The following is a 26441-nucleotide window of genomic DNA, read 5'->3' as shown; positions in this document are numbered from 1 at the left end:
ATTTCGTAGTAGAGTGTTGGTCCTTCTTATCTTTACATCTGTTTGGCAAGCAGCAGCAGCAGCAGAGTGAGTACAGGGATATTACGTACGTGGTACAGGCTGCATACAGACTTTAGACGAGGTGTCGGGTGGCTCATCAGTAGACTCACTTACAAGAACAGAAGCGAGACGACACTCTCTCTCGATTCCTCTCAAAGCCTGTATCTTTGTACTTTTCCCCGACCGTCTTAAGATCTCTTCTCCTTCTCCTTTTCTTAGAGCTTCTTTCCCACCCTCTTCTCTTTTCTTTTCCTTTCTCTTCCAAGCTTCCTAAATCAATCACAATCCAGATCCGCTATCCACGTGGGGACCGATGGGGATAGATCTGACCCCTCCATGGGGCGTGGATCCCATACTCCCATGGAAGGTTTAGATCTATCCCCACCCATCCCCATTTGAATAACTGATCTGAACTCAATCAATCATAAAAGCCTCTATATCACTTTGACTTTGCTAAACTTGCGTCAGTTCTGAGTCTTTGTTGTAACGTGATCAATTGGATTTTCAAAGATTCTGTTACCATGGAAAAAACTTTTTCGTCAATTATTTTAAGCTATGTTTGGTTGGCAAGTATAGCCTTAAGGAGAGAGATACCCATACATCAATAATTGTGTCATCATGCTGTTTTTTCTTAGTCCTATATTTTTTTTCCCCTTCTTTTCTATTACTTCTTGCCCAGCAAATATAGCCTTGGGGGAGAAGGCTCTTTCAATTAACCTCACAATCTACAATTAGAAGGGGAGAAGAGAGAGGGGTTGGCACACAATATACAATCGGGAGAGTTGATCCCTTGACCTCATTTAAGTCATGCACTCAACTATGCCTCCAACCAACCGAGTTGGTTTACTAACTAACCAATGAAGCTTATTTAAGGCCAACTATATAAACTTTATAAGCATAGAAGGCGTGCGTGGCTTTACACGCGGAGCGCGGTACTAATCGTAACCTACGGTTTGCAATACCTGTAATCTTTTTCTTTTTGTCAAACGACACCTGTAATCGGTTTAGTGTAACATATGTATACGTGGCAAAATTTTGTAATACGTGTAATGAGTGTAGTGTAAAACGTGTAACGGTGGCCTATGATTCAAATTAATTTTCCCCTCCTTCGAGTCTCTCTACTTCTTCCTCTAATCCATGGCAAGAGGTGTTGGACTTACAGGCGTGAGCGTGAGGTTAATTGCCCTCTCTTTCGAAGAGACGAAGAGGCGAAACTCTAGAAAGAGTATGTGAAGATGTTGAGAGCTGCGGGGAGGAGACTTTCTTTTGTGTCATGGCGGCCTAACCAGACAGCTTCGGCAATTGTCTCCAAGAATTTGATCGGCGGAGATTCCCCCTCGGATGAATTCTACTTCAGATCGGCATTTCGTGATGCGGCTAAAGGTCAGGTTTCCCTTCATCGATCTAAATGTTTTATATATATGTAGGTGGGCTGGGTGGTCAATTTCATCTTTGATTTTCTTAATATGTATGACAGGGTTTGCTTGTGAATCATCATCACTTACTCCAAGACATGATGGACTTGGGATGATATCAGATGATCACCTTCCACCAACCGTAGCTTCTGTGAAGAATCCGACCCCAAAGATTGTTTACGATGAGTACAACCATGAGCGTTTGCCTCCAGGTGCAGGTGATCCTGAAAAGAAGGCATTTGCCTATTTGGTGTTAGCAGGTGGGAGATTTATATATGCATCACTGATTAGGCTCTTGATCCTCAAATTCGTGATGAGTATGTCTCCAAGCAAGGATGTTCTCGCACTTTCCTCACTGGAGGCTGATATCTCAGGAATTGAGCCGGGGAGTACTGTGAGTGTGAAGTGGCGTGGGAAGCCAGTGTTTATAAAGCATAGAACAAAAGAGGACATTAAGCTGGCAAACAGTGTGGACTTGAGATATCTGAGGCATCCAGAGGAGGACTCAGAAAGGGTTAAGAAGCCAGAATGGCTTGTTGTAATAGGGGTGTGTACACATCTGGGTTGCATCCCATTACCAAATGCTGGGGACTATGGAGGGTGGTTTTGCCCATGCCATGGCTCCCACTATGACACATCAGGCAGGGTACGCAAGGGCCCTGCACCCTACAACCTGGTGGTACCTCCTCACATCTTCTTGGATGAGACCAAGCTACTCATTGGAGTTGCCTGATGAAAAGATCTTATGATTATATTCCCTTTTTGTTTATATATGAATTACAAGACTGAAGAAATGTTTGTAACTATAAACGTACATGGATTAGATAGTGCTTTGAGAGGTAATACATAAACTACAAGATTGTCATGTAATGGTTCCACTGCTGGTTTCCTCCATACTATTTGTGAAGCCTGATGCCAAACAGCATCGACGAAAAAGTACAGACCTTATAAGAGGTTCTCTCAAGTTGACTCGACAAATTAAAAGTTGATTGGAAGAGAGACATCACGTACAGGATGAACTATCTAATTAGCCGTCTTGAATAGGAACTAAAGCCAATTTACCTCCATACATCTCTGGTAGCTGGCTCTCATTTATGTCATCAACTAGAGTTGACATCAGCTTCTTGTCGTCCACAAATACTATCTGCTCAGGGTATCCACATCATATGAACAGTATTAAAGATAAGTATGGCTATAGCTCAGGTTTGCATGTAGTTGTTGGAAGACTAAAGGACCACAGCATATAATAGTAATTTAGGCTCTGCTTGTCTAAAGTTAGTGACAGAAAGATAAATTTTCAATGGAGTTCAGAACTTATAATAGTTTTTTTTTTCTTTCATGAAAATGGTAGTACTTAAAGTATACAAAGAAGTAATGGAATTTTTTCATACTTCATCCCAATGTTTGAAGAAGTGGTACTCTGCCATGTTTTGCAAACGTGGGAGATATGGAAGGAGAAAAAAAGGAGAGAAAAAGCAAATGCTTTTGAATTCCTGTTCTCAATATGTTGATCCTTAGACAAATATTGGTTCTGAGAATCTGTTGCAATAAATAAGTTTGGGGTTGTACAAGATTGATTTTAAAGGGTTCAAGCTGACTATTTTCCAGTAAAGATAAAAAAATGTATTCTTAATCAAATGGATGAGGCAGAATCTTTCTGTAGTTTACTGTTGATGGCTCTTGTAGGGGCAACCTAGATCCCTCATTAGGGGGTGTGGGGATGGGCTGTTTAGACATTTTTTAAAGGGGACATATTTTGCATCTATTAAGCACTTGTTGGTGTAAATGTGGCAAGGGTGATTGTGGACACTTACATGGTATACAGAAAACCTCTGTAGGCAATAACATGTTGCTGATACAAAATAAGGGGAACAAAGCAAGGCTTAAGCATTCAATCATATAAATTGAAGGAAACTAATTAAGCAACCAATGCTATGGCTAACATGCAGAAATTCACTTTTTTTTTTTTAGTTCTTCCAAAAGATGCAAGGGGAATAGTTTTTATTGATAAGATGACTCCAATACTTTTGATTACACAGATGTTGTTTAAGTAGTAATGTCACAGTGTGTGTCCCAAATGAATATTTTACCTTTTTCTGTATATTGGAAGTGAGACTACTCTTATTGTTTCTAGCATTTGTTGCAACACTCAGTTCCCACTAGCTAGGTTCTAATCTTTATTTCTATCAATAAAATTCTATAGGGACTACCTATATTTAACAACCTCTACTCCCATGGAAAATAAAGAAATTAGGGCAGCTTTATTTAAGCTGTCATGTTAAGAGGGTCTTTGAGATTGACTGCATATCATAAGGTGTTCTACGAACTATACCTGTTCTGTAATGTACATTGTGGTTAAAACTCTATGCTTTCTGAGGAGTTACCTTGCTAGAAAGTTCATCTTTAAGTTCTCTAATTCTATTTTTTTCCCCAAGCAATTTCAGGCTGTAATTCAATTATTTACCCTCCCATGTATGTCCATGCATCCTCTCGTGGTCCATGGTAGTCCTAATTTTTTCAATTCTTCATTTTTCCAGTGGCAAACTCTGTTTGGGATTAAAACTTAACATGTGAGCAGGGGACCTTGGGTCTACTTGTCCACCAAATTACAGCCCCATCTGACTACAACATGGCATGACTAGCTGTGCCTTCCATATAACGAAATGTGAAGGGGGCCGTCAACAGATCCTCGGTCCATAAAAATGTGGAATATTTTTATCTTTACAGGTCTAATTTGATCCAGTCCTACAGTCATCTGCAGTGTGTTTTGGATATGACAGGTACAGTTAGACACTAGCATGCCATTTCAAGGTGGTCCGAGGTGACCTAAGAAACATTAAAGAGATCGACACTGTAATAGACCTTTGGCTACCATTGACATCATAAAGACTGAATGTCCATTCTCTCTGACTGGAGATGAGAATAATACATGGAAAGGAGTAAGGAGATGGGCTCAGAACATTACCTTATCCCTTGTGTTCTTGTCAATAAATGGGTAAATGATCTTCCATACTTTCATAAATAGGTACGGCACATGGATTAGAAACAACTTGCCAAGCCTTTCTGGATAACAATCCTGTCATTAGAGCAAGCAGAGTTATAATACAATCCTTATTATGTACATGATGGCATGCACATTGACATTGGAGTAGCAGTATTACCTTTCAAATTGTAATTGGGCAATGCACTTACTGTAGTTATACAAATTCTTTATGAATTACTGAGTATTGAGCAGGTTCAAGTTTTACTCTTATATATGATAAATTTAGACCATGCACCTTCATCTCAAAGCATATGACTCTGTGACTTACAAGTCTTCCCTAGTTCTAGATCAAATTTTCACATCCTAGTCTAGAGAAAGCTTCATGGTGGAGAATCGTACCTGCAATATTGATAAAACTGCTAAATATCCACGTATGTCAGAGTTTGCATATCCCCATCCTTTAAGGTCTGAGATAGCAACAAACCTTTCTTGTCCTTGTGGCATCCTACATGATTGGGATAACTTTTAACTCAGTCTACAGATTTTTCAACCATAAGCTAAGAGTTTTATAATGTAACAGAAAATTTGTAACCTAGATGTAAACCTGTGCTTTGAAACATAAAAGAAGACTAAGGCACATAACATATCCAATAAATCAATGGATTGATTACCTTGAACATATTCTGTCGAAAGAATAAACTACATAACCTGTAAAGACAAAGCAATAATCAGACAACCAAATTGAAACTTTAAACCACAATATCTGCTCTATCCTAGAGGAAGAACAGAGAAGGTTTTGAAAAAGAAACTGAAAGAGGGGGAGGTGCAAAACAGAAGGTCATTCAAGGTAAATTTAGTCGATATATGGTTTTCAAATCAATCAGTAGAGTTGAAAACATGAGTATACTTGGAAGATTATCAGTCATGTTGATTCTTGAGTCCAAGCCACCAAAGAAAGAAATGGAAAGTAGTAGGTTTTCCGAGTATGATCGAACATACGCTTTAATTCATCTGTGCCCCCTTTAATCGGAAAATGTCTGGCAGCAAGAACGATTAATATGGGTCTCCCCTTCTTATCCAATCCTTGCAGGAACAGCTTGTTCTGGGAAAGATGGTTTTGGATTTCTGATTCAGAAATGGAACCATTAGGGAGAAATGAACGTCTCCATTTTAGATACTTGAGGAATAAAGCAGAGGCCTTGTCAATATCTAGATCACGAGCACGCAGAAACCTTCGGATCATCAGATCATCCTCCTCCTGAATGAGAGAAACACATGTTTAATTGTTAACCAGTTTCTGGGGCCATTGTTGAAAGTGATAAAGTGGGAAGACATTAAATAAATAAACTAAGCAAGTGTCCATTTGGTAGTAATAAAATGACATCCAATGTCAACAATCTCATCGCATTGTACCGATCCAAGAAGTTACCACCAATAAGCATAATCCAAGTCCATGCTTAAACCAGAACCAGAAAGCAATGCGGAGTTCTTTGGAAATTTGATTTATCAGGAAAAGAAAAAGGAAAAAGGGAAAGAGAGAGAGAGAGAAGAAACCAATTATTATACATCCGACTGAAAGAAAGAAAGGAATACAGAGTAGTAGCGGAGCTCACTGAGTGGGTGAAGTGTGAGAAAAAAAAAATGCTCTATGAAACGAATAAAGGGATTACATAGAGAAAACTAGGGAGTAAAGCAATCAAAGAGAGAAAGAAATGCAATTTTGAGGGCAAAGACAGACAGAGTTGGAAGACCCAAAACAAAGAAAGGAGAACCAATTAGTTACCAAAATTGTCTAAGTCTAATTAAGTTTAAAGCTACGAAAACCATGGCTGAGTCAGTAACCGCTCAGAGTTTTAAAAAATACCAATAAAAATATGAGAATGTTTAAAAAGGTAAAAGAAATAATTTGAGAGAAGCAAAAACTAGAAAGAAAGGGATCGAATTGTTGAAATAGTATTAAAACCTTAGCAGAGGGGTCTTGTTTTTCAACGAAGGATCTCATGAGACCCACTTTGCTGCGTTCCGTCTCATTGCTACCTGTGCAGTCCTGCGCAGATTTTGACGCTTCCGCTGCCTCTTTGGAACCCATTCCCTCCAGAGCGCGTTGCACAGCGATCGATCAAATTGAGATTGAGAACTTGAAAGTAGAAGCTCTTTCAGTCTCTCTCCCTCTCTCTCACACAGCCCGCGCGCTTCAAAGTCTCCAACTTAATTCCCCAAGTCAACAAAACTACAACAATGCGGGCCGGGGTACTGATGAAGACGGAAAGAGCGAGAATTGCCCAATTACTACTACCTCACTATAATATGGTGGTTTCCGTCAACCACGCATGCATCATATATTCATGTCCACACATCGTATATTCACAAGAGGAGGAGAGTACTGATGAGACTGCGAGACAGGGATGAGAGAAAGAGAGAGTTTTGTCGATGTAGAACGAATAATTGACTAAAGATATGATCCGCTTCCGTCCATTATTCCGTCGACTTCACTCGTCGTTTAGTCACATGAAAGTTGAGACTGCGAGACAGAGACGACACGCAGACAGAGAGAGTGAGTGATTGAGTGACGGAGAGCAAGATAGACATGGTTGATTGGTTGGCAGGGCACTTGGCAATTGGCATTTCGTGCCTTCGTTGGTTAAGAGAGTACTTCTCTGCTGCCGGACAGTCGTGCAGCTTGCATACGGCCTCACACAGGTTGGGGCAAAATGATCACCTCATCCATTGCCTGAGCATCTGCCCTTGGAGGGGTCTATGCCTTGCCTGTGTGAGGCCGCATGTCAGCCGCATGGCTGCCTGGCAACAGAGGATCCAAAGTTTGCTCTCTCTCACTCTTCAAATATAGAATTGAGTTCCTCCTTAGGAAGGATTTAAATCATCTTCCCCTTATCCGGGAAAATTATCTTTTTTATTTTTCTACCCAATCTAGTTCCCCAATACTTCTAATAAGGGGGTTGAACCCTACCCAGGCAAAGTGTTTGGGCAAGGGTAGGGTTGTCATTATGCCCCCTTGTTAGAGGCAAAGGGGAGCTGGTCCGAGCAGGGAGTTGGAAGGGATAAAGATCCCCTCATTGGTGCAGGGAGGATGACACGTGAAATGTTTTAAATCCAACTGTTGGATAAAAAGAGAGAACAAAAAAAAAGAATTGAATCAATTGATAAACAACCGCTGGATTTAAAATATTCCAGGTGTCATCTAGCCGAACCCTCACTGCATCTCATTGGCAAATGAGGGCGCTGAAGAGGATTTAAATCCTTTCATATACCGTATGGTTTGGGTGCCAAAACCTCTCTCTTTCACGCATCCAACGCACATTCAATTGCTAGCACACTTGACACACATTCCAATGCGATGCTCATCCATCAGATGCGTTGGGAAAGGATTTGGTTGTCTCACTCTCTTTTTCTTTTTGTTAAAAAAAAAAAGAATTGAGAATATTATTAAATTATCAACGAGTTTTTCCAATATTAGAGGGAGTAACAGAGTCAGGCTGGACCAAGTTTTTGAAAACCTAGGTCCAACTCTGGGTCCTCAAGAGTCAAGATTCAGCCTAAGCCTGGTCTTAGGTTAGGTTGAAATATTTCAACCTAGGCTTGACCCTACCTCTACATTTTAAACTGTTGGTCTTTATCAACTAAGATTTTCTTTGGTATAGTTTAAATTTATGTTCTAATCAGACACATAAATATAAATTGATGTGTTTGGTATGATTTACAATCCTTAATTCTTAATAAAATAATCAAAATAAGCATAAATTTATAAACAACTCGACAGTTGCTTATGATTTATCACCATAAACTGTTAGATTCCATTAATGATCATCTACAGAATTGCTACTTAATAGATCGTACATATAATTATGAACTATGACAAATAGAGCCTAAGCTATCCATTTGAGTTTAATAACTTTTTTTTTTTAATTTATAAAAATTGAGTTTAATAACCAACTTTGGAAATATCGAGTATCTCTCCTTATTTAAAATCTTTTATTCCCTTCTTAAATTTTGAATGTGAGATTAAAAACAAGTGCGTTGTTTTCCTCCCTTAGAACTTTTTTTTGTCTTATATACAAGGTTGTGTTGTGCCTGTCTGGACTTAACCTAAAGCCTCAGTTGTCCCGGCCTAAACCTAACTCGAGCCTAAGAATCTTAAACGTTGCGTGCCCTTCGTGGTGAAAAACCCAGTCCAGGCCTTGTCGGGTTTAGGGCGGGCTCAAACTCGTAGGGTCTAGCTTGCACCCCTACCCAAAAGACATAAAATTAGAGTTAGCCGTATGTATGGTGTGGTTGTCAATTTGTCAAGCGGATAGGCTGAAGTGCAGGAGTCAATTGGGACTTTTCCAATTAATCAAGATGGATCCTAATCGGTTGGCCATATAAAATTTAGCGGTTCCAAACTTTGAAACTAGAACCACTTAATGATGAGATGATTTGATTTTGATTCGTAGTCGTTCTCAAGTCTTAGGCTGCGTTTAGTATGCATTCTACGTTGATTTCATATTGTCAAATGATAAAAAGTATTGTTTTTATTATCAAGAATGCAAAATTGGCCTAGAATGCATTTCAAGAATAGATACCAAACATAACCTCAGTATTCTAGGAGTCTAATCAAGTGATCAAATCACAGTTGATCTCGCCCTTCATTGTTTATCATGGGTGAAGGAAAACTTAATTCCATTACAATATCCAAATTATATTTTTGACTTATACAAACAAACACAAAAGCAATATATCCTACATTTATCTCAACACAACTAAATAACAATTAGAAATTGCATTTTATATGTCAAGTCATTTTTTTGTACTATTGTCTCAGACTCGCACTTTTCTAGAACTCTCTTCGCAATCAACATAGCTTCTGACTTTATTTTTTTTTAATGAAAAAAAAAAATGCTACAAGAACAAGTTTTCTTTTAAATCATAGTGAAGGAAGAATCCCCGCATCATAACCATCTAAACCTTATGATTAAACCTAGGAAGGGTAATTGTAACCATGAACAATAAGGTGTGAGAGTTGATGCTAAACTCAAATTCCAATCATAAGGCCAGATCACCAATGGAAAATAAATTATTCTCTATGGATAAAGGAATACTTTTACCAAAAATGTAAATATAATTACAAAATTGTTGTTAAAAAAAATCTTTCTTCGACAAACTAAATTGATTGCACTCACATGTCGGCAAGATAGAAACATTGAGATTTTAAGAGAGAAGAAATAACAAAATGAATAAAAATGCATCATTTTGCATGCTCCGGGAATGGATTGTTGCATGCCATTCCATGCCAACCTTGCCAGTAGGGACGAGAGCTGTATAATGAGCTCATTTGTGAGATAATTCCTCCCTGAATATACATGGATGAAAACATATATTAATAGAGTTGAAAACTATTCATGTGTTTGAATTACTCAATATATATGTTTGGTTGGCAAGAATTTTTTTTTTAAAAGACAAAAGGAGAAAAACACGTAAACTTATTGTTACTTTTGTTTTATTATGTTTTTCTTTTCTTTTCTTTCCATTTCTTATCAAGTACTATACAGACCGTTAAGTATAGGGAATCCCTCCATCCCCCCTTTAAGCGGCAAGAACAATCGAAAGCTGATTTGGCTTTGGCAGATTGCAAGACTTTAGTAGATGTTTTCATTTTAAGTTGACCTTATATATTTGATGGATATTTCCACCATTGTGGATGATGCTCATATCCTTGTGGTTTGGTTGATCTTGTTTGATTGTATGACAAATATTTTGTCACTTGGAATGATGATTTAGTTGTTCTAAGTATTGGAGAAATGAATTCTTTAAATAGATCACTTGTGAAATTTGATAGTTCATCACCATGTCAGCATGTATAAGGTTATTCCCTTTATTATTAGATCCCTAATCCTTAAACACAAACGATATGGTCAAGCTTGTCATTGTGACATAGTCATAGTCAGAATATCCACTCTTTACTGTGCCCCTTTCAAAAAAAAAAAAAAAAAATTCCACTCCCTATAAATCTTGAACAAAATTTTAAATAAATATATTTTTTTCTTCTTTATTAAAAACAAAAAATTAGGAACCTTTAAGCGATCCAATCATTTTTTTAATTAAAGGATTCCAAACCCATAAACTTGATGGGGCTTGGATAGATTTTTTGACAACTTGGGTGGAAAATTTGTGAACCCACAATCTAAAAACATAAACGGGAAAAAGTATGCTACCTGATCGTGTGGCTCTTACACCAAGACATATGAGCATGTAATAGTACCACACTTTCCCATAAAATAAAAATTTGCACATATGTTGATGACCTTGCCTCTCTGCATCTCCCCCCCTCCCCCCCCCCCCCCCACCCCCCACCCCGCCTCTGCATTCCCTTTCGTGACCCACCTCTCTGCATCCCCTTCCCCCTCTTAACCTCTGCGTCCCCCTCATTGCCTCTCTCTCTCCCTCCTTGCCTCACCCTCTCTCATCTATCCTGGCTTTGTGTCCCACTCCAACGCCCAAACCGGACAAGGTTGTAGCCAAGTCTAGTAAATGAATCATCCTATGCATATTTGTTTCTTTCCTTTTTTTTTGGTTACCTCAACATTTGGGAATCATTAATTAATTATGTGGAAATTCAAAGAACTATTCAGATTAATCTGATATCTTATCTACAATTACAATCTAACAAGTGAGAAAGAATTGGCAACAAGTATTTTTTTTATTTATTTTTTGGTGAAGTCGTAAGTTGGCAGCAAGTTGGTCTTTGCCATCATCCACCAAATTAATTATTAATGATTTCAACCAAATGAAACTTACCTTCCCCCACTATATCAGATGGTTCAACGGTGGTGATTTTTTTAGGTAGAGTTTGAACGGTGATGATCGTTCAGTCGACATACAAAATATGGAATAACTTATGTTGGATGGGCCCTGATCATTTTCGTTTCTGGTCGTATATGAGTATTCTCTCAATTCGCAATTATTGTTGGAATCGGCCAACACGAGGCTGGGGCATTGTGTTGCACCTTACGTGATCCAGTTTCCATAGCCATCATTCTCATGGCACCAATCCGACGGTTGAAACTTACGAAACGAACCTCACATGTCAGTTAAATCATCAATCTTAACCGTTCATTTCCAGTGAAGGCAGCAGGAACCTTTTCATGTTGGTACAGTACTAAATACATATATTAATAAGAGAATAAATAAATAAATATTTGGAAAGAACTTTAAAAAAAAAAAAAAAAAGAGGAGGGTGTGGGGAGAGAGCGGGAGAGGATCCATCGAAAGAAGGCTGAAGGTTCTTACTGCTTTGTTTTGGTGGTGTCATGAGTCATGAGATTAGATGGTTTGCTCCATCAAACTTGTTATCACTTGGATGAAGTAAATGGAGCTTTCAGAAATCCATCTGGGATTTCAAGATTTTTGGTGGAAGACCATAGAGAAACGGAATTAAAACTCTCTTTCTCTGTTTCTTCAAGCAATTTCAGTCCGTCAAATATCAAAATCCCTAGCTGTAAAGCTTCCAACATTTCTTATTCTTTCATCCAAACCCAACATCTAAGAAATCTCTCAACCAATTCCTCCATAAGACGTCCCAACGATCTCGTTTCCATATTAACTTAAAGTCTTATTTTCGTCTTTGAGACGTATCCTCGAAAACCCATATCCATTTTCTCTTCCAGGATTATTTCCCCCACCCACCGTTTCTTTTGATTCTCTATGATCGGAGATTGGGTTGGACTCTCCCACACAAAAATGAGGGTTTCGACTTTCGCTTTTGTTGTTCTCCTTGTTTATGCTTCTCTTTTGATGATTGGGGCCGACGAGATAGACCAAAGTCAACAGACGGAGCGAATTTCAGGTGTCTCTCTCACACTTCTCTTTATCTTCGTTTAAATTGGAATCTTAATCTTTAATTTCCATGAATTCTTTTGTTTGATTTGTCTCCGGCTTGCCACTGTAGTGTCCTTTGGATGCCCTTAAGTAATGAGATTTAGGTTTTTCTTTCACTTTTCCTCTCAGGGGTCTTTAGTTAGTTCTGTGGTTCTTCTCTTATACTCGAAATTTGTGACCATTTTGGGATCAGTGTGTATGGGTTCTGTTCCATACTAGAACTGATATTGTACTGAAAATCCCCTCCCCCCCCCCCCCCCAAATATATATATATATATATATATATATATATATATATATATAGCTGAATTTCAGCTTTGTGCTTGTTTTTGTTAGTTTGCATTTTTTAAGTTTATTATTCTTATTTCTGTGAGTTTGGATTGCTTCCAGGTGTTGGTCTGGTCCTATATCAATTAAAAGTTTATGCATATGATGAATCTGTGGGGACACCTTCTGGATTTTCTCAATCAATTCACGTAGAATTTCATAGTTCTCAGGATATTCTACATGTTTTATATTTGTCTGGGGTTGAAAATTGGGGCCTTGATTTCAAATTCTATATCTTTGATCTAATCATCATTCCTCGTCCTTTGTAAAATGTGATAGGAAAAATATATTGAGCTCAAGAAAAAAAACTTAGGATAAGGTACATTCCTGGTATTTCCTGTCCTTTGGAATGGGTTGAATTTAAATCCGTAGGTTTATTTTTATCGTAAACACGTGTTGCTTTAATTTTGGTTGTATGCCTGTAGCTCCATGGAGGTGTCACTAGGGTTTAAAATCTTATTTTGGAATCCAACCAATTAAGAGTCAGGTTCGTAATGATTCATTTATGATTAGAGTGGATCATCCTGTTCAACTGATCATGAAATCTTTAATCATTGAACTTGGGCTGACATATTTGTTTTACTGATATTTTCTTAGGTTAAGGTTTTAGATTTGGTAGGATGCTCTTTGTAAGAGGAGCATCCTTTGGTAATTTCAGCTAGTGGAGTCATTAGATTCGGTAAATAGAGGGTCCTCGTGGGAGGTTGACAAAACCAGCAGCTTACTTTACCTTTCCCAAGGAAAAACTCTAGACAGTGTAGATTGAGAACATATGTCACTTCTAATTTGTCAAATGTAATTAACTGCATCCTTGTAGTCGTGGAAAATGGTAAACCAGGAGACTTATGGTCTTTGCAACTTCTAACTCCAAAAAGATCTGGCTGCTTCCACAAGAATCCATCTGAAGTTAGAGCTCAGTAGCCAAGTTCAGGTACAAAAATGTGTGCATTAGAATTTTCTTAGTTTCAAGTATTAATCCGCAATTGGATTCCAATCTTCCAGAAACTCCACTGAACTGGTCTGTTAATCCCTCCTTACGGCTGATAGTCTGATACTCAGGAAGGATCAGCCAAACTCAACTGACTGAACACTCGGATTGGGTCGATGAAGTGCAATCTGTTCAATCTGTTCTTGGATCCCAAGTTTAAATCCTTGGAATTTGTGATAAACAATAACCTATCTGTTCTGACATCCGTTAGGGGAAGTTGAACTTTCTTGATTAATTCAAAGTGCTACTAATGCACTGCAAAATGAAGCTATGGATACTTTTATGTCTTGGCTGGTATAGGATTTCTTAACTTAGTCTGTTGCTTGGTTTTACCTGAGGCTGACCAAGGCTGGATGTCCATGGTGATGCAAATTACTAGTACTGTCATTGCTTGTCTGAAACTAGGCTACAACACTATAACTTTGTGTTTTGTATTTCTTTTGTTCTTTTAATTCCTGTCCTCTGGAGCCAAATTAAATTAGCAAAATGTTTGATTCATCTTTTTCTCCTTTCTGTTGAAACTGAGTGCGTCCCCTGATTAACTCTTGTTTCACAATTCATTGGGTCAATTCTAATTCTCCTGGTGCTCACTCAAGGAAAAAAATCCCAGGTCTTAGATCATTACCATTTGTGTATGAGATCATTAAGTTTTTACTCTTTGCATTTTATCCGTCACAAGTTTAGACATTGAGCACAAAAAATCTGGTTAATGTGGAAGAATTTACACTTTATCTTCAATTTATTTTTTCCATTTTCTCTGGAAACCGTGTTCTCTTACACTAGCATAACCATGGTGGGGACTGGTGATGTGACACTAGGTATTAAATTGGAACCTTACTGAATTTGGTGGTCTCAAAAACTGTTGAAACATCGAATGAAAAATTCTGAATAAAAAAAAATCTGTTTCATGGAAAGTTGTATCTTTGTGTTTCCTTCTAGAAATCCTCTTATGATGTGCCCATGCTACTATAGCTATGGTGAGAACTGGAACTTCTGATAGGCATCCTTGCTGATTTGACTTGGTAGCATCGGGATTTGTGTTGTTAGGTCAAATTTGGAATTCACAAAAGATTGGCTGAGTTTTGATTCAACTAAAGGTTAAGGATCCCGCTTTTCACTGGCTCAGCCAAGTTGAATCTTGATTCCAAAGTTAGAAGGTCAATTAGGTAGCTGTAACCAAGTTTCAAACTACTATTATTGTGTATGATTTCGCTATGAATTAGTGATGTGCTGTGTCAAGTATGTGGTAATGCAGGAGTGAATTGGGAATGAACCGGGTCTGAATTGGGTTTTGGTTCAGTAGAATTTTATTTATTTAATTGGGATAATCATGTTATCTTTTAGTTGGATAGGTTAAGTAGGACATCAGGTTTATTTTCCAAGTTTCTTTATGTGAACTAATTTCCTAGTTAGAGGGTTAGTCTTTATATTTAGGAGTCTTTTATTTCTCTTTATGCATATTGTGTAATCCCCATCGCTGGGAGTAGATTAGAGACTGAAGTGAATAGTTGTTTTGTGAAGAGCCTGCGTGGCTGGGTGTTTTGTGCGAGATCCTCCCCCCTTCTTCCTGTGATCTCCCTCTCGTCTCTTCTTCTCTCCCTCCCCCTGCGATTCTGACTTCTGAATGAAGTGAATAGTTGTTTTTGTGAAGAGCCTGTGTGGCTGGGTGTTTTGTGTGAGATCCCCCCCCTTCTTCCTGTGATCTCCTTCTCATCTCTTCTTCTCTCTCCCCCCCTGCGATTCTGACTTCTCCTTCCAATGTTTTATGTCTTTGAGTTTCTGAACTTTTCAAGACTATTCTAGCGTAACTGGATACAGATTTAGGGAGACTCAATATCTCTCTTTCCTTCCTGTTTCTTCCCCAAATTGTTGACTCCGGGCTTCTTATCCTAGGCTAGGCTAGCCTAGATTCTGGGTTGCTGGAATCATTCCAACTGAGAAGATTTCATCTGAAATCCCATTGTGACCTGCAACTAATGTTCTTTCCAAACTTTAGAAGCTGGTTAATGTAATGCTTCTCAGCTGGAGTTCTTATGGCTTGGGTTGATAGGGTTTTACAAGGTACAAACCTGTTCTTAAATTCCTATGAGATTGGAAGTCTTGATTATGGTTCTGGATCAATTATACGGAACTCCATTGTCACTGGTTCGGTTTCCTTGGCTGGAGGTTGAAGAAACTCAATCGTAAGTTGTCTTTCAAACCTCTCTATTTCTTTCTTTCCCATATTACCCATCCCTTATCCCCTTAGTCCTTTATTTAACTTTTATTCCAAGTTGGTCCCCACACTATTCTAATTCCCTTTGTATCCATTAAGTCTTTACTTACCAATAGTCCCTTGTGAAATCTATTCTATTAGAAGATTGCCCCATTGGCATATTAGTCTATTGTGCGTTTGGGTGGGCCCATTAGCCAAAACGGGTTTTGTGACCTGGGTTCCGCATCGGTTGGGGATACTTTCTCCAATGTTTTTTCAGAACTTCATAGTAGAGAATTCAAAAAATAAATAAATAAATAAGTTTCTCAATGTTTGCAATGATGCTTTTGTTTCCCTAAGTTTTCATCTGGGGTCAATCATTAATAAAGAAGGTGACATAGAGGATGATGTTTCACGGAGAATTAAATTGGGATGGTTAAAGTGGAGAGGTGTGCCCGGAGTGCTGTGTGATTAACATATTCCTTTAAAGCCTAAAGTAAAGTTCTATAGGACTGTTGTTCGACCGTCTATGATGTATGGGGCAGAATGTTGGGCAGTTAAGAAGTGTCATATTGAGAAGCTATGTGTAGCAGAGATGAAGATGTTAAGATGGATGTGCGGAAAAACTAGGAGGGACAAAGTAAGGAATGAACGTATTAGAGCTGACTTGGGAATTGCCCCGATCAATGACAAGCTTCGAGAGAGTCATTTGAGGTGGTTTGGTCACATTCAATGGAGGCCTAGGGATGCCCCAGTAAGGAGGAGTGATATGATCCCGATTGAAGGAGCTAAAAGAGCAAGGGGCAGACCTAAAATGACCATAGGAGAAGCTGTGAGGAAGGACATGCATAGTCTAGGTCTTGTTCCAAGTATGACCTTGGATAGAGCATATTGGAGGGCAAGGATCCATGTAGCAGACCCCATTTAGCTGAGATTATCCTGACTTGCTGGGCTGTGCCTCTTTCCTCTTACTTTCATTTTTCCTTTTATTGTCCATCTTGCATTTGTCATTTTCCATTTTCCATTTCTCATCTCACTCCCCATCCCTCTTCTCCCATCTCTTCATTTCCTTTTGTTTTGACCTCAATTTTCCCTAATTTGTTTTGCTTGGATCCATGTAGCTAACCCCATTAAGTTGGGATAAGGCTGAGTTTGTTTGTTGTTGTTGTATTGTGTTGGAATGTTCATATATCATTGAAACTTTAACTCATTTACTTTTTTTTCCTGGTAGCTAAGATGGACTTGAACATGTGATTGTTAGGTTTCAATGTAGTTTTCTAATAAAATTTGATTTATTTTTCTAATAAACTGTATATCTTTTGGAATTTTTTTTTTGCCCCCTCTAAATTTGTTCACGCAAATATTATGAAGATTTCATGTGGTTGTCACAATAATTTTGTTACTACAGTTACATGGATAAATCTTTAAATATTTTGCTTTCATCATGTTTACACCCATTAAACCCAAAAATCTATGAAGTCTAAACAGTTTTTACCAGTTAAATTTCTACTTATGGGACCTGAGACCATTACCTTTTTGGTCAACCTTAGGAAGCGCTGGTGATGTTTTGGAAGATGATCCTGTGGGAAGATTAAAAGTGTTTGTTTATGAGCTGCCAAGCAAATACAACAAGAAAATACTGCAGAAGGATCCCAGATGCCTTAACCACATGTTTGCTGCTGAGATCTACATGCATCGGTTTCTGTTAGGCAGTCCAGTTCGAACACTCAATCCTGAAGAAGCTGACTGGTTCTACACCCCTGTATACACTACTTGTGACCTTACGCCAAATGGGCTTCCTTTGCCTTTCAAATCCCCACGAATGATGCGAAGTGCAATCCAGCTGATCTCTTCAAACTGGCCTTACTGGAATAGGACAGAAGGGGCTGATCACTTCTTCGTTGTCCCCCATGACTTTGGAGCCTGCTTTCATTATCAGGTAAATAAGACACATTCTTTTTCCACATATCTCTTCAGAATAGTACTTGTGTGTGGGTGTATGGACAAAAGAAACTGTCCTCTCATCCATTGCCACTTGCTATGTACATTAGCCACATATGGATGCAGGTGTGTTGGGTATGATATACCATTGCTTAATCCCCAAACAATAGGGCAACTTTGGTGTAGATAAAAACCTGATTGTAATGGGCTGTTCTGATAAGCTGCCATCTGTCAGATCAGATGGAGTTCAGTGTGTGGATGGGTGGACCCAAAGTCCCATGTCTACATGTCAAGTTTCAGCCCAAATGGATTTTGTCAAGTGACAAGACCAAAAAATAAAGCTTTGAAAATCCAGGGACTATGATGGAGTGCATGGACATATATGGGGTGTTATTTCATTGAATTTGATTCTGACATCTGACATGTGGTTAATCCATAAAGTGTACGACTAATCCAACAGTCAAGTTAGCAGAAACCAACTATGTGGCTCAAAATGATGTATCATTCTGAAGAAACCATGAAATAAAGAGCGTCCCAGTGCACGAGGCTCCCGCTACTGCAGGGTCTGGGAGGGGCAAATGTACGCACCCTTCCCCTCTACTTCGCAGAAGAGGCTGTTTCCAATGAAGAGATCATGAAATATATAAAAAATATTCTGTAAATGTAGGTTAATATTATAGCACCTGATAAATTATACTTTTTCTTCCCCTTTTCAGTTCACGCTTTCTAAGAGTTTTAAGGTGAATGTTCTATTTGAAGTCATGTCCCAAGAGATCCCGTGTCAATACCAAATTGTATTATTGTAACAAGTCAATACGGGTACCTGGATATCTTATATTTAGGGCTCAAGGCATCATAGCCTGCAGGGAGGACTTGGAGCCATGGGCCTACCATTTAAGTGGTCCTTGGAGGGCTTGTGGGTGCCAAAATATTCTAATTGAATGACTTTATCAGACCCAGTGACATCTTATGGCCAGTTCAATTTTAATCTTCCAAATCCATATGTGAAAGGTTAGGATCACTCAGTCAGTTTGCTCTAAGAAGTTGAAGTAGATGCCCTTACATTTGCATGTTATGTACCACATGGGCCAGATAGCTTAAGTTCTTTGCTAATTGCACTCCATAACATATGGCTGCTGGTGTATTTCAATTGTTGTAAGAAAAGTTCAAAATTCTGGCCTTTCTGAGTGGATTTGAACGCAAATTTGTATTTATGGAGGTTCCATATTGTTTCTTCCTGGTTGTAACTCATTTATGGTTGGTACACATGTTGTTGCAGGAAGAGAAAGCTATTGAACGAGGGATTCTTTCGTTGCTCCAACGTGCTACCTTGGTTCAGACTTTTGGACAGAGGAATCATGTTTGTCTGAAGGAGGGTTCAATCACAATTCCTCCATATGCTCCTCCACAGAAAATGCAATCCCATTTGATTACCCCAGACACTCCACGCTCCATCTTTGTTTATTTCCGGGGTTTGTTTTATGATGTGGGAAATGACCCAGAAGGTGGTTATTATGCAAGGTATGTTTCTACTGCACTTATGATATTAGCAACTTGCAAATTATGAGTAGTGTAGCATCAGTTAAAACTCTAGGTCAACCGCTTGAAAAATAGTGCGCAATCATCGTAAGGGATCTGCAGTGGGATCATCTAGACTGGTGCATTTTGGAGATCCACTTGGCAAGTTTTTCCCTATTTCTTTATGGTGGTTATGTTGATGAGGAGGCTAGTAGTGTAGCATCTAACCTTTAGCTCGTGACGATGGGTCTTGAACCCAGTGGTGATATGGAACCCACAATCTTTACCGATTTGGTGTGTGTTTAGATGCGTCGGCAGCCAGTGAAATGCGCTAGCCACAGAAGCCAAAAGGTGCTGACCAATTATTTTGTTATTATTATTATGATTGTTGGGTGGATGGGAAGACAAACAGCTTAGAGCATAGTTGTTAACTGGTGAAGATTGGTCTTCAACCTGGAGGTGGTATGAAATCCATAAGCTGTTCCAACTTGGGCCGTGTTTGTTAACTGGTGAAGATTGGTCTTCAACCTGGAGGTGGTATGAAATCCTAAGCTGTACCAACTTGGGCTGTGTTTGGAGGTGCAGGCAGCTGGTTGAATGTGCTGGCCACAAAAGCCAATAGGTGCTGACCCATTTGGGAGCTCTGGCTGGAGTTGCTGGCAGTTTTTGGTTTTACCCAGCAGCATTTCAAGTAGCAGCCAGCATGAAGCACATGCCTGTGCAACCACACAGCTTTCCCGAATAAGAATACAAGGTGCAGCTAGCAAAAGTGAGAAAGCAATGGATGTGTTTAGATGATCTTCTTTACTGTAGGTAATGTGTTCCAATCTACTATTTTCGTGTGGATGTTAGGGAAGAAATGGCACAGGGTTGGGAAAAGTTACTCAAACAAGGTTTCCATATTTAATTGCATAGATTTCCGTCTAGTTATGTGATTGAATGTTATAATCCCTGCATGTGTATCAAACGTGTGTCATGTGATTATAATTGGGTTCCAATGCAAGAGCTTCTATCTTACCATGGAAATTTGCTTTATCCATCATATTTATCACAAGTTGATTGATTAATTGAAGTTTTGCATGTTATATCTCTTCCTTTTGTCGGGTTAAGCCTGTGTCTTAACTGCAGTGTCATGTTTACCAACAATAGGTTGCAGGATTGAACTGGAAAGTAAATGGGCATCCTCTAATTTTTGTTGTTTGATTGCACAGAGGGGCACGGGCATCAGTTTGGGAAAACTTCAAGGATAATCCACTTTTTGACATCTCTACTGAGCACCCAAGTACATATTATGAAGACATGCAGCGTGCTGTTTTCTGCTTGTGTCCTCTGGGCTGGGCCCCGTGGAGTCCTAGATTGGTTGAAGGAGTGATATTTGGTTGTATTCCTGTTATCATAGCAGATGACATTGTGCTACCATTTGCAGATGCTATCCCGTGGGAGGAAATTGGGGTGTTTGTAGATGAGAAGGATGTTCCTAAATTAGATACCATCCTTACGTCAATACCTCCGGAAGTAATATTGAGGAAGCAGAGGTTGCTTGCCAACCCTTCAATGAAGCAGGCAATGCTTTTCCCACAGCCTGCTCGGCCGGGAGATGCTTTCCATCAGATCCTGAATGGGCTCGCACGTAAGTTGCCTCATGACAAGAGTGTTTACCTGAAGCGCGGTGAGAAGATCTTAAACTGGACTGCAGGTCCTGTTGGTGACCTGAAACCATGGTAGCAGCAACATCTACTCTGGAATGCTATAATCTCACCGTTTTTGCCTCGCCTCAGCCCACCCAAATTCTGTTTACGTCAATTCCATCGGGATGCTGGCTTCATTTCATTCATACTGAAAAAGTAATTGTAAATTACCATTTTGTTGAAAGCCAAAACGATTACATTTTACTTATCCTTGTTTCCCCTCCCCCCTTCCTTTGTTTAGGTTTAGGTAGAGTTTTAGATGTGTGACGCATGTGTTGCACTTGCCCTTATTGGGTAATCATAATTTGATCTTAATGCTAACATCTTAATTTGAAGCTCTCAGAATATTAAATGAAATTCAATTCAGTATGGTGGCTCTGTGACTTGGGTGGTGAGGACTTGTTATTATAAACGACCATTATAGATAAAAGGGTGTTTAAGACACACTTCCAGTTCTAGCCTAGCTTCAACTGGTGGTACTAAAATTAATTAATTTTTTCAAGAACAAGAATGCTCATATGGAGCCTTCCCCATTTAGCTGGGATAAGGCTGAGTTGAGTTGAAATGCCCATATGGCTGAGTGTTGATTTGAACTTTCTAAAATTACCTGTTAACCTTTTGATCACTGTATTACTCTGATCGACTTCCTGTTTCCGGTTCCATACTAAAAATAAAATAAAACTAAACTAGATCCATTTACTCACAATACTTGGTTGATATTCGTTCGAAGTAGTTAATGAATTATGAGTTCTATAGAATCATGTTTAAGCTCATTAATTAGTAGCAAATCACTTATTCAGAACAGAACCCTCTTGTGGGGATAAATGGCCTTCATTTCCCATCTCAGGGAAAACCTTTGTTGCTCCACTTAGTCAGAAAAACTTTCATTCTATCATTATCTCTGGATGATATAACGGGGGAGGTTTACCCTTTGTACTTTATCCTTCTTCCTTAATGGTAGTTCCAATCATCACCAATTGTTGTTTAAGAAATTGGTTCAAAAAAGCACACTGAGTTGCTTTTCAAATACTAATAAAATACACCTAGCTTTTGGGTGCTTTAAGCTTTTGTGACATCTCCACAATTGTTTAAGGCATATCTAATCGAGAATGTGGCAACCACTGTTGCAGATATAGATATCATCTAACTTCTTGACAAACCGGAAAAAAACCTTTGTTTTTTTAAAGCAAAGGGGCCAGGGATTCAGCATTGATAAGCCAATTGTAGAGGAGATTAGTCAATAATATATATGGGAATTTGTTTTCTGTTTGGGAGTGTAGTGTACGCTAACACTCCCATGTGTCACTACACTCCCATGTGTCTATCTCTGTCCTCCTCAAAACAAAGGGGACAGAGGTGTCTTTTCATATAGAAAGGAGAGATAGACTAATGGGAGTGCTGGCATAGGCCACACTCCCGGACAAAAAACTTTATCTATTCATATATTTTTGTTTTGGGTAAAACGTATATCAAATTCTGAAATTTGGAAAGAAAAAAAAATAAATAAAAAATAGAGGAAAAATAATTGAGGAAAGGTGTACAAATTTAAAAATCTTGTCATACAGTATGAGAACATCTGGTTATTATTAATTTTTTTTTCTACCAAATAAATCAATCTTTAAAGTAGTCTTAAAATGTTAAAACGTCTCTATCTTCCTCCCACCCACTTTGAAAGACAATCCGATCTCCTCAAAATATAATTAAGGGGTTTTGTAATTTGATAGCTTATTCTTATTTTAAGAGTCTAAAAGGACTTCTGTTATGTAGAGGCATGGAACTCCCCTCTCTCATTGACATTTTGATGTCTAGCTAAATACCAGCCAAGCTATAAACTTTAATTAATCAATGAATCTCCAAAAATTTGACATATGGCATGCACATTTACTAATACATGGTGCCCTCTTTCTATCTAATTATGCAAATTTTTGTCCCAAAAAAAAAAAATGTCCAAAATAAAATTCTGCAAATCGTTGAAAGTCCACTTCATCTTAATTTGTTATTTTAATTTAGGGGGAGGGGGGGGGGGAATAAATCTCTATTTCAGATCCAGTTTTTCTTCATCCATGGTGAAGAGAAAATCTCCTTACAACATCGTGTATGAAGAATTAAGAGGCTTGAACCCTAAACTTTCTAGTAGGATAAGCTTTTAGGATCCACAATACTACCAACTGCACTAGGCAGTTGTTCTTACTCAACTCTTAAGTATAAGAGATCAACAATTTGTGTTCAAGAATGCTACTTTATTATCCTCTCCAATTCCCTATAGCTCGGTAGTGTGGCAGTGCTAGTGTGAATGTCCGACACATGACAGCTTAGACATCCAACGGTCTGAGCTCATTGACAATGTTGAGCTTAGACCGTTGGATGTCCGAGCTACCACGTGTCAGACATCCACACTAGCACTACCACACTATCGAGCTATAGGAAATTGGAGAGGATAATTTTTCGAATGCTACCTTATTTTTTGTGGTAAAGGACTAATAAGTCTAAAGATTAATGGCATGAATACTACCACTTTTTTGAAAAATAGTTGTCCTCTGTCAAGCTCTACTTATTTCTAACATAAAATATTTTTGAAGAATGAATAAATAAAAGCAAATGAAGTTGAAGTTATCTAAAAATTATATATATATATATATATATTAGTTTAATATAATAAAGTTGAGTTCTTATAGGTAATTTGAATATTGAAAAAAAAAAAAAATTTTTGGTAGAAATTTGAATATTGAAATAAAAAATGCAGAGAAGAGTGATGGTTGAAGTTTGTTTTATTATAAATTAAGAAAAAGAAAAAAATATTTAATAGAATTTTTTTGATAAATTTAAGTTAAGCATAACGGAATGGCAGAAATTTCCCTTACAAATATTTGGAAAATAACTTCTATGATATAGTTGACCCTCGTGAGGGCAATTCCATGATATATGGCGTAAGTCTTTTCATCACTTCTTGAATATTACTGCTTAGTATGTGCATCAAAAAATTAATTTAAAAGAGCCTGAGTTTCTTTCCACAGACACAGTTATTAAAGAATACAAAATAGAAAAATGATTGTAGGAATCATATTCTTACTCTGACTTGGCGTGAGAGATTCCATCCCATACTAGTAGCGTGACAATTCCAAGGCCATAAATAGTTATGGTAAAAAGATTTTATGCACGGTCACGCACAAAATTATAGGATCAGGACAAAAATCCTTTCTAAATACAAATACCACCCCTTATTTTACGAATTGTAGAGGAAGAGGAATTATTCATGTGTGAAGTCAACGATATGCACCTTGTCCTCCTAAATAGAGAAAAGATGGAAGTTCAGAAACAAACCCTATCCTTCAAAAACAAAAAGGAAAAAGTTTCGCATGCAACCAATGTATCATATTCCCTCACATGAATATTTTTTATGTTTTCTCTCTCTACTCCTAACTATGTGGGTCATATATGGATAATGTTGTTCCTTACACCACAATTGTCTTGGCGTAAAAGATTCCCCTACACCGAAGGCATGAGGAACTTTTTCCTAAAAACAAAAGTACAAAAAAAAAAAAAAAAAAAAAAAAAAAAAAAAGACCCACCAATGGCAAGTCGACAACACGTTACAAAGCACCATATCTCCATCGCTCTACAAAAATTTAGGGAAAAAGATCACTTAGATGCCAAAGTACTATTTCCCTTTTACATAGGTTTTTTTTTTTTTTTTTTAATTATTTTCCTTGACCCTAATTAGCAAAAACGTGTTTAAAACAGCATTGTCGTTTTTTACTGTTTTAAACATATGTTCTCATTTGTTTCCCAAACATACGGTAAAAAGGCAATCGACCCCCTTTCTCGTTTTAAACACATTAAAAACAAGTTTTCGTTTTTTACACATAATTGCTTGTCGTCTGCACTGGCTCGCTTAACTGATCAAATCTCTCCCTCGAACTGCAATCAACATGATTCTTTCACCAACGTAAAGATGACTTCAAGGGTTATATTTTTCATGATATCACCTTCAAATCAAGGTCAATGCATGGACCCTGAAATTGAGCTATAAACTGATGCATATATTAAAAAGGGTTTCTAAAGCAATGACTCCCAACTCCAACTGAACATATATCGCTCCATGAGTGTGTTGGCTGTGTTGACAATAATGAACAACACCATAGCCAAGCCACATTGCTCAACAAGACTTTCGTCATTATGGTGTATGAATTGGGAATTGATATTGGATGATACTTTTCAGATGCTATTAGATGACATATCTTCGAACTTACAATGGGTTGTGGAATATATATGGATTAATTTTGGATGTTACGGTTGTCTTGAACATTAGAAGCAGGTTTTCAACTAAAAATTCCTCAATTTATATGAGAATAGTGCTTTTTTTTTCTTTTTTTTCTGAAATATGCACGTTTCATTTTTTTATTGTTTTATTTGACAGTCCATTTACAATTTTTTACCGTTTAAAACCTGTACCGTCCGTTTCCCTTTTTGTTGTTCTAGTTTTGGCTAACTATGTTCTCGACCACGTGGACCTCATGTGAATGATAATGTTTTTCACACAACCATTGATGAGACGTGTAAATTCCTCGCTACACTGGCGTCACAGTAACTCTCCCTAAAATTTATTTACAAAAAAAGAAGGATGCTAGATTGTGTGGCACCTGCACCCAAGCATTGGAAGAATTCCACCCTATTGGATGCTCTTGCACGCTATCTCATTGGAATCTGTGTTGATGCAAGGGCCACACAGCCTCAGAGTGATCCCCCTCCCTATTTATTAGTATTAAATTGTAGAGTGTGAGTCAAAACCTTTGACTAATAAATGTAAGGAAAAAAAGGACCATATGTCATATTGCCATTAGATTGCAAATTCTTACAAACGTTCTCACACATAATGAGTCGTGGGGCTCATACTGATACTCTATCTTATTCTGATCATACAGATCCATGTGACCGATATCGTTTCTACAACCTTGTAATTAATAACTGAAGCAAAAGTCCTTTTAAAGGCTAGAGCTCTAATTTATTTTTGGGGCGATGTTCTCTACCCCGGAGCTCATTTGAGCACACAACAGCCAAACACATGGGACAGGGTTTGGGTAATTCAGGGGGCGGATGGTCATTTCTGCCCCTGCCATGCGTCTGGACGCACCTAGTGGAGAGAACTTTTTCCCTTTTTTTTATTTTTTGGTAAATTCTAAGAGCTCCAATGACAGGTACTCAGGTAGTAGGTATATCACCTAAATCTAATCCCACAAAAAAAACATTTCACCTAATCCCATGCTGCCATCCCATGTGGCATCGTTTTATTCGTTTCTGTCACCAACCCGTAACTTATCTTCTCCATTTTGCCCTTATCCAAATTCCCAAATTCTCAAATTCCAATCACAGTTCTCAGCTGACCTCTCTCCATACTCCCTCCCCCCAATGCCTCCTCTCCATCCATCTTGTTGCCTAGTCAATTTTTGATCCTAGAAAGCTGACTTTCTTCTTTTAT

At 38.2% G+C, this 26441-nt stretch overlaps 3 protein-coding genes across 3 annotated transcripts; 2 read left to right on the top strand and 1 right to left on the bottom strand.

Moving 5' to 3' along the window:
- The first annotated feature begins 1226 nt into the window (after positions 1-1226).
- Positions 1227-2197, top strand: LOC122656025 (cytochrome b-c1 complex subunit Rieske-4, mitochondrial-like). Its single transcript, XM_043850446.1, has 2 exons — positions 1227-1422; positions 1517-2197. The coding sequence occupies exons 1-2, from the start codon at positions 1275-1277 to the stop codon at positions 2185-2187; spliced, it is 819 nt and encodes a 272-aa protein (XP_043706381.1). The 5' UTR covers positions 1227-1274; the 3' UTR covers positions 2188-2197.
- A 215-nt stretch (positions 2198-2412) lies between these two features.
- On the bottom strand, positions 2413-6602 carry LOC122656023 (phosphatidylinositol transfer protein 3-like). Its single transcript, XM_043850444.1, has 6 exons — positions 6401-6602; positions 5437-5695; positions 5109-5145; positions 4837-4942; positions 4420-4530; positions 2413-2598 (listed from the first exon to the last, which is right to left on the bottom strand). Exons 1-6 carry the CDS (start codon positions 6524-6526, stop codon positions 2482-2484), a joined length of 756 nt encoding a protein of 251 aa, XP_043706379.1. The 5' UTR covers positions 6527-6602; the 3' UTR covers positions 2413-2481.
- Positions 6603-11890: 5288 nt separating this feature from the next.
- On the top strand, positions 11891-21314 carry LOC122656020 (probable beta-1,4-xylosyltransferase IRX10L). The gene is made up of 4 exons (XM_043850440.1): positions 11891-12277; positions 17369-17757; positions 19039-19280; positions 20489-21314. The coding sequence occupies exons 1-4, from the start codon at positions 12136-12138 to the stop codon at positions 21000-21002; spliced, it is 1287 nt and encodes a 428-aa protein (XP_043706375.1). The 5' UTR covers positions 11891-12135; the 3' UTR covers positions 21003-21314.
- Positions 21315-26441: the final 5127 nt, after the last annotated feature.

Source organism: Telopea speciosissima, chromosome 3 (assembly GCF_018873765.1).
Source record: "Telopea speciosissima isolate NSW1024214 ecotype Mountain lineage chromosome 3, Tspe_v1, whole genome shotgun sequence".
Taxonomy (NCBI): Eukaryota; Viridiplantae; Streptophyta; class Magnoliopsida; order Proteales; family Proteaceae; genus Telopea; species Telopea speciosissima.
Note: the sequence above shows the minus strand (reverse complement) of the source record. Positions and strands in the feature narration are given on the sequence as shown.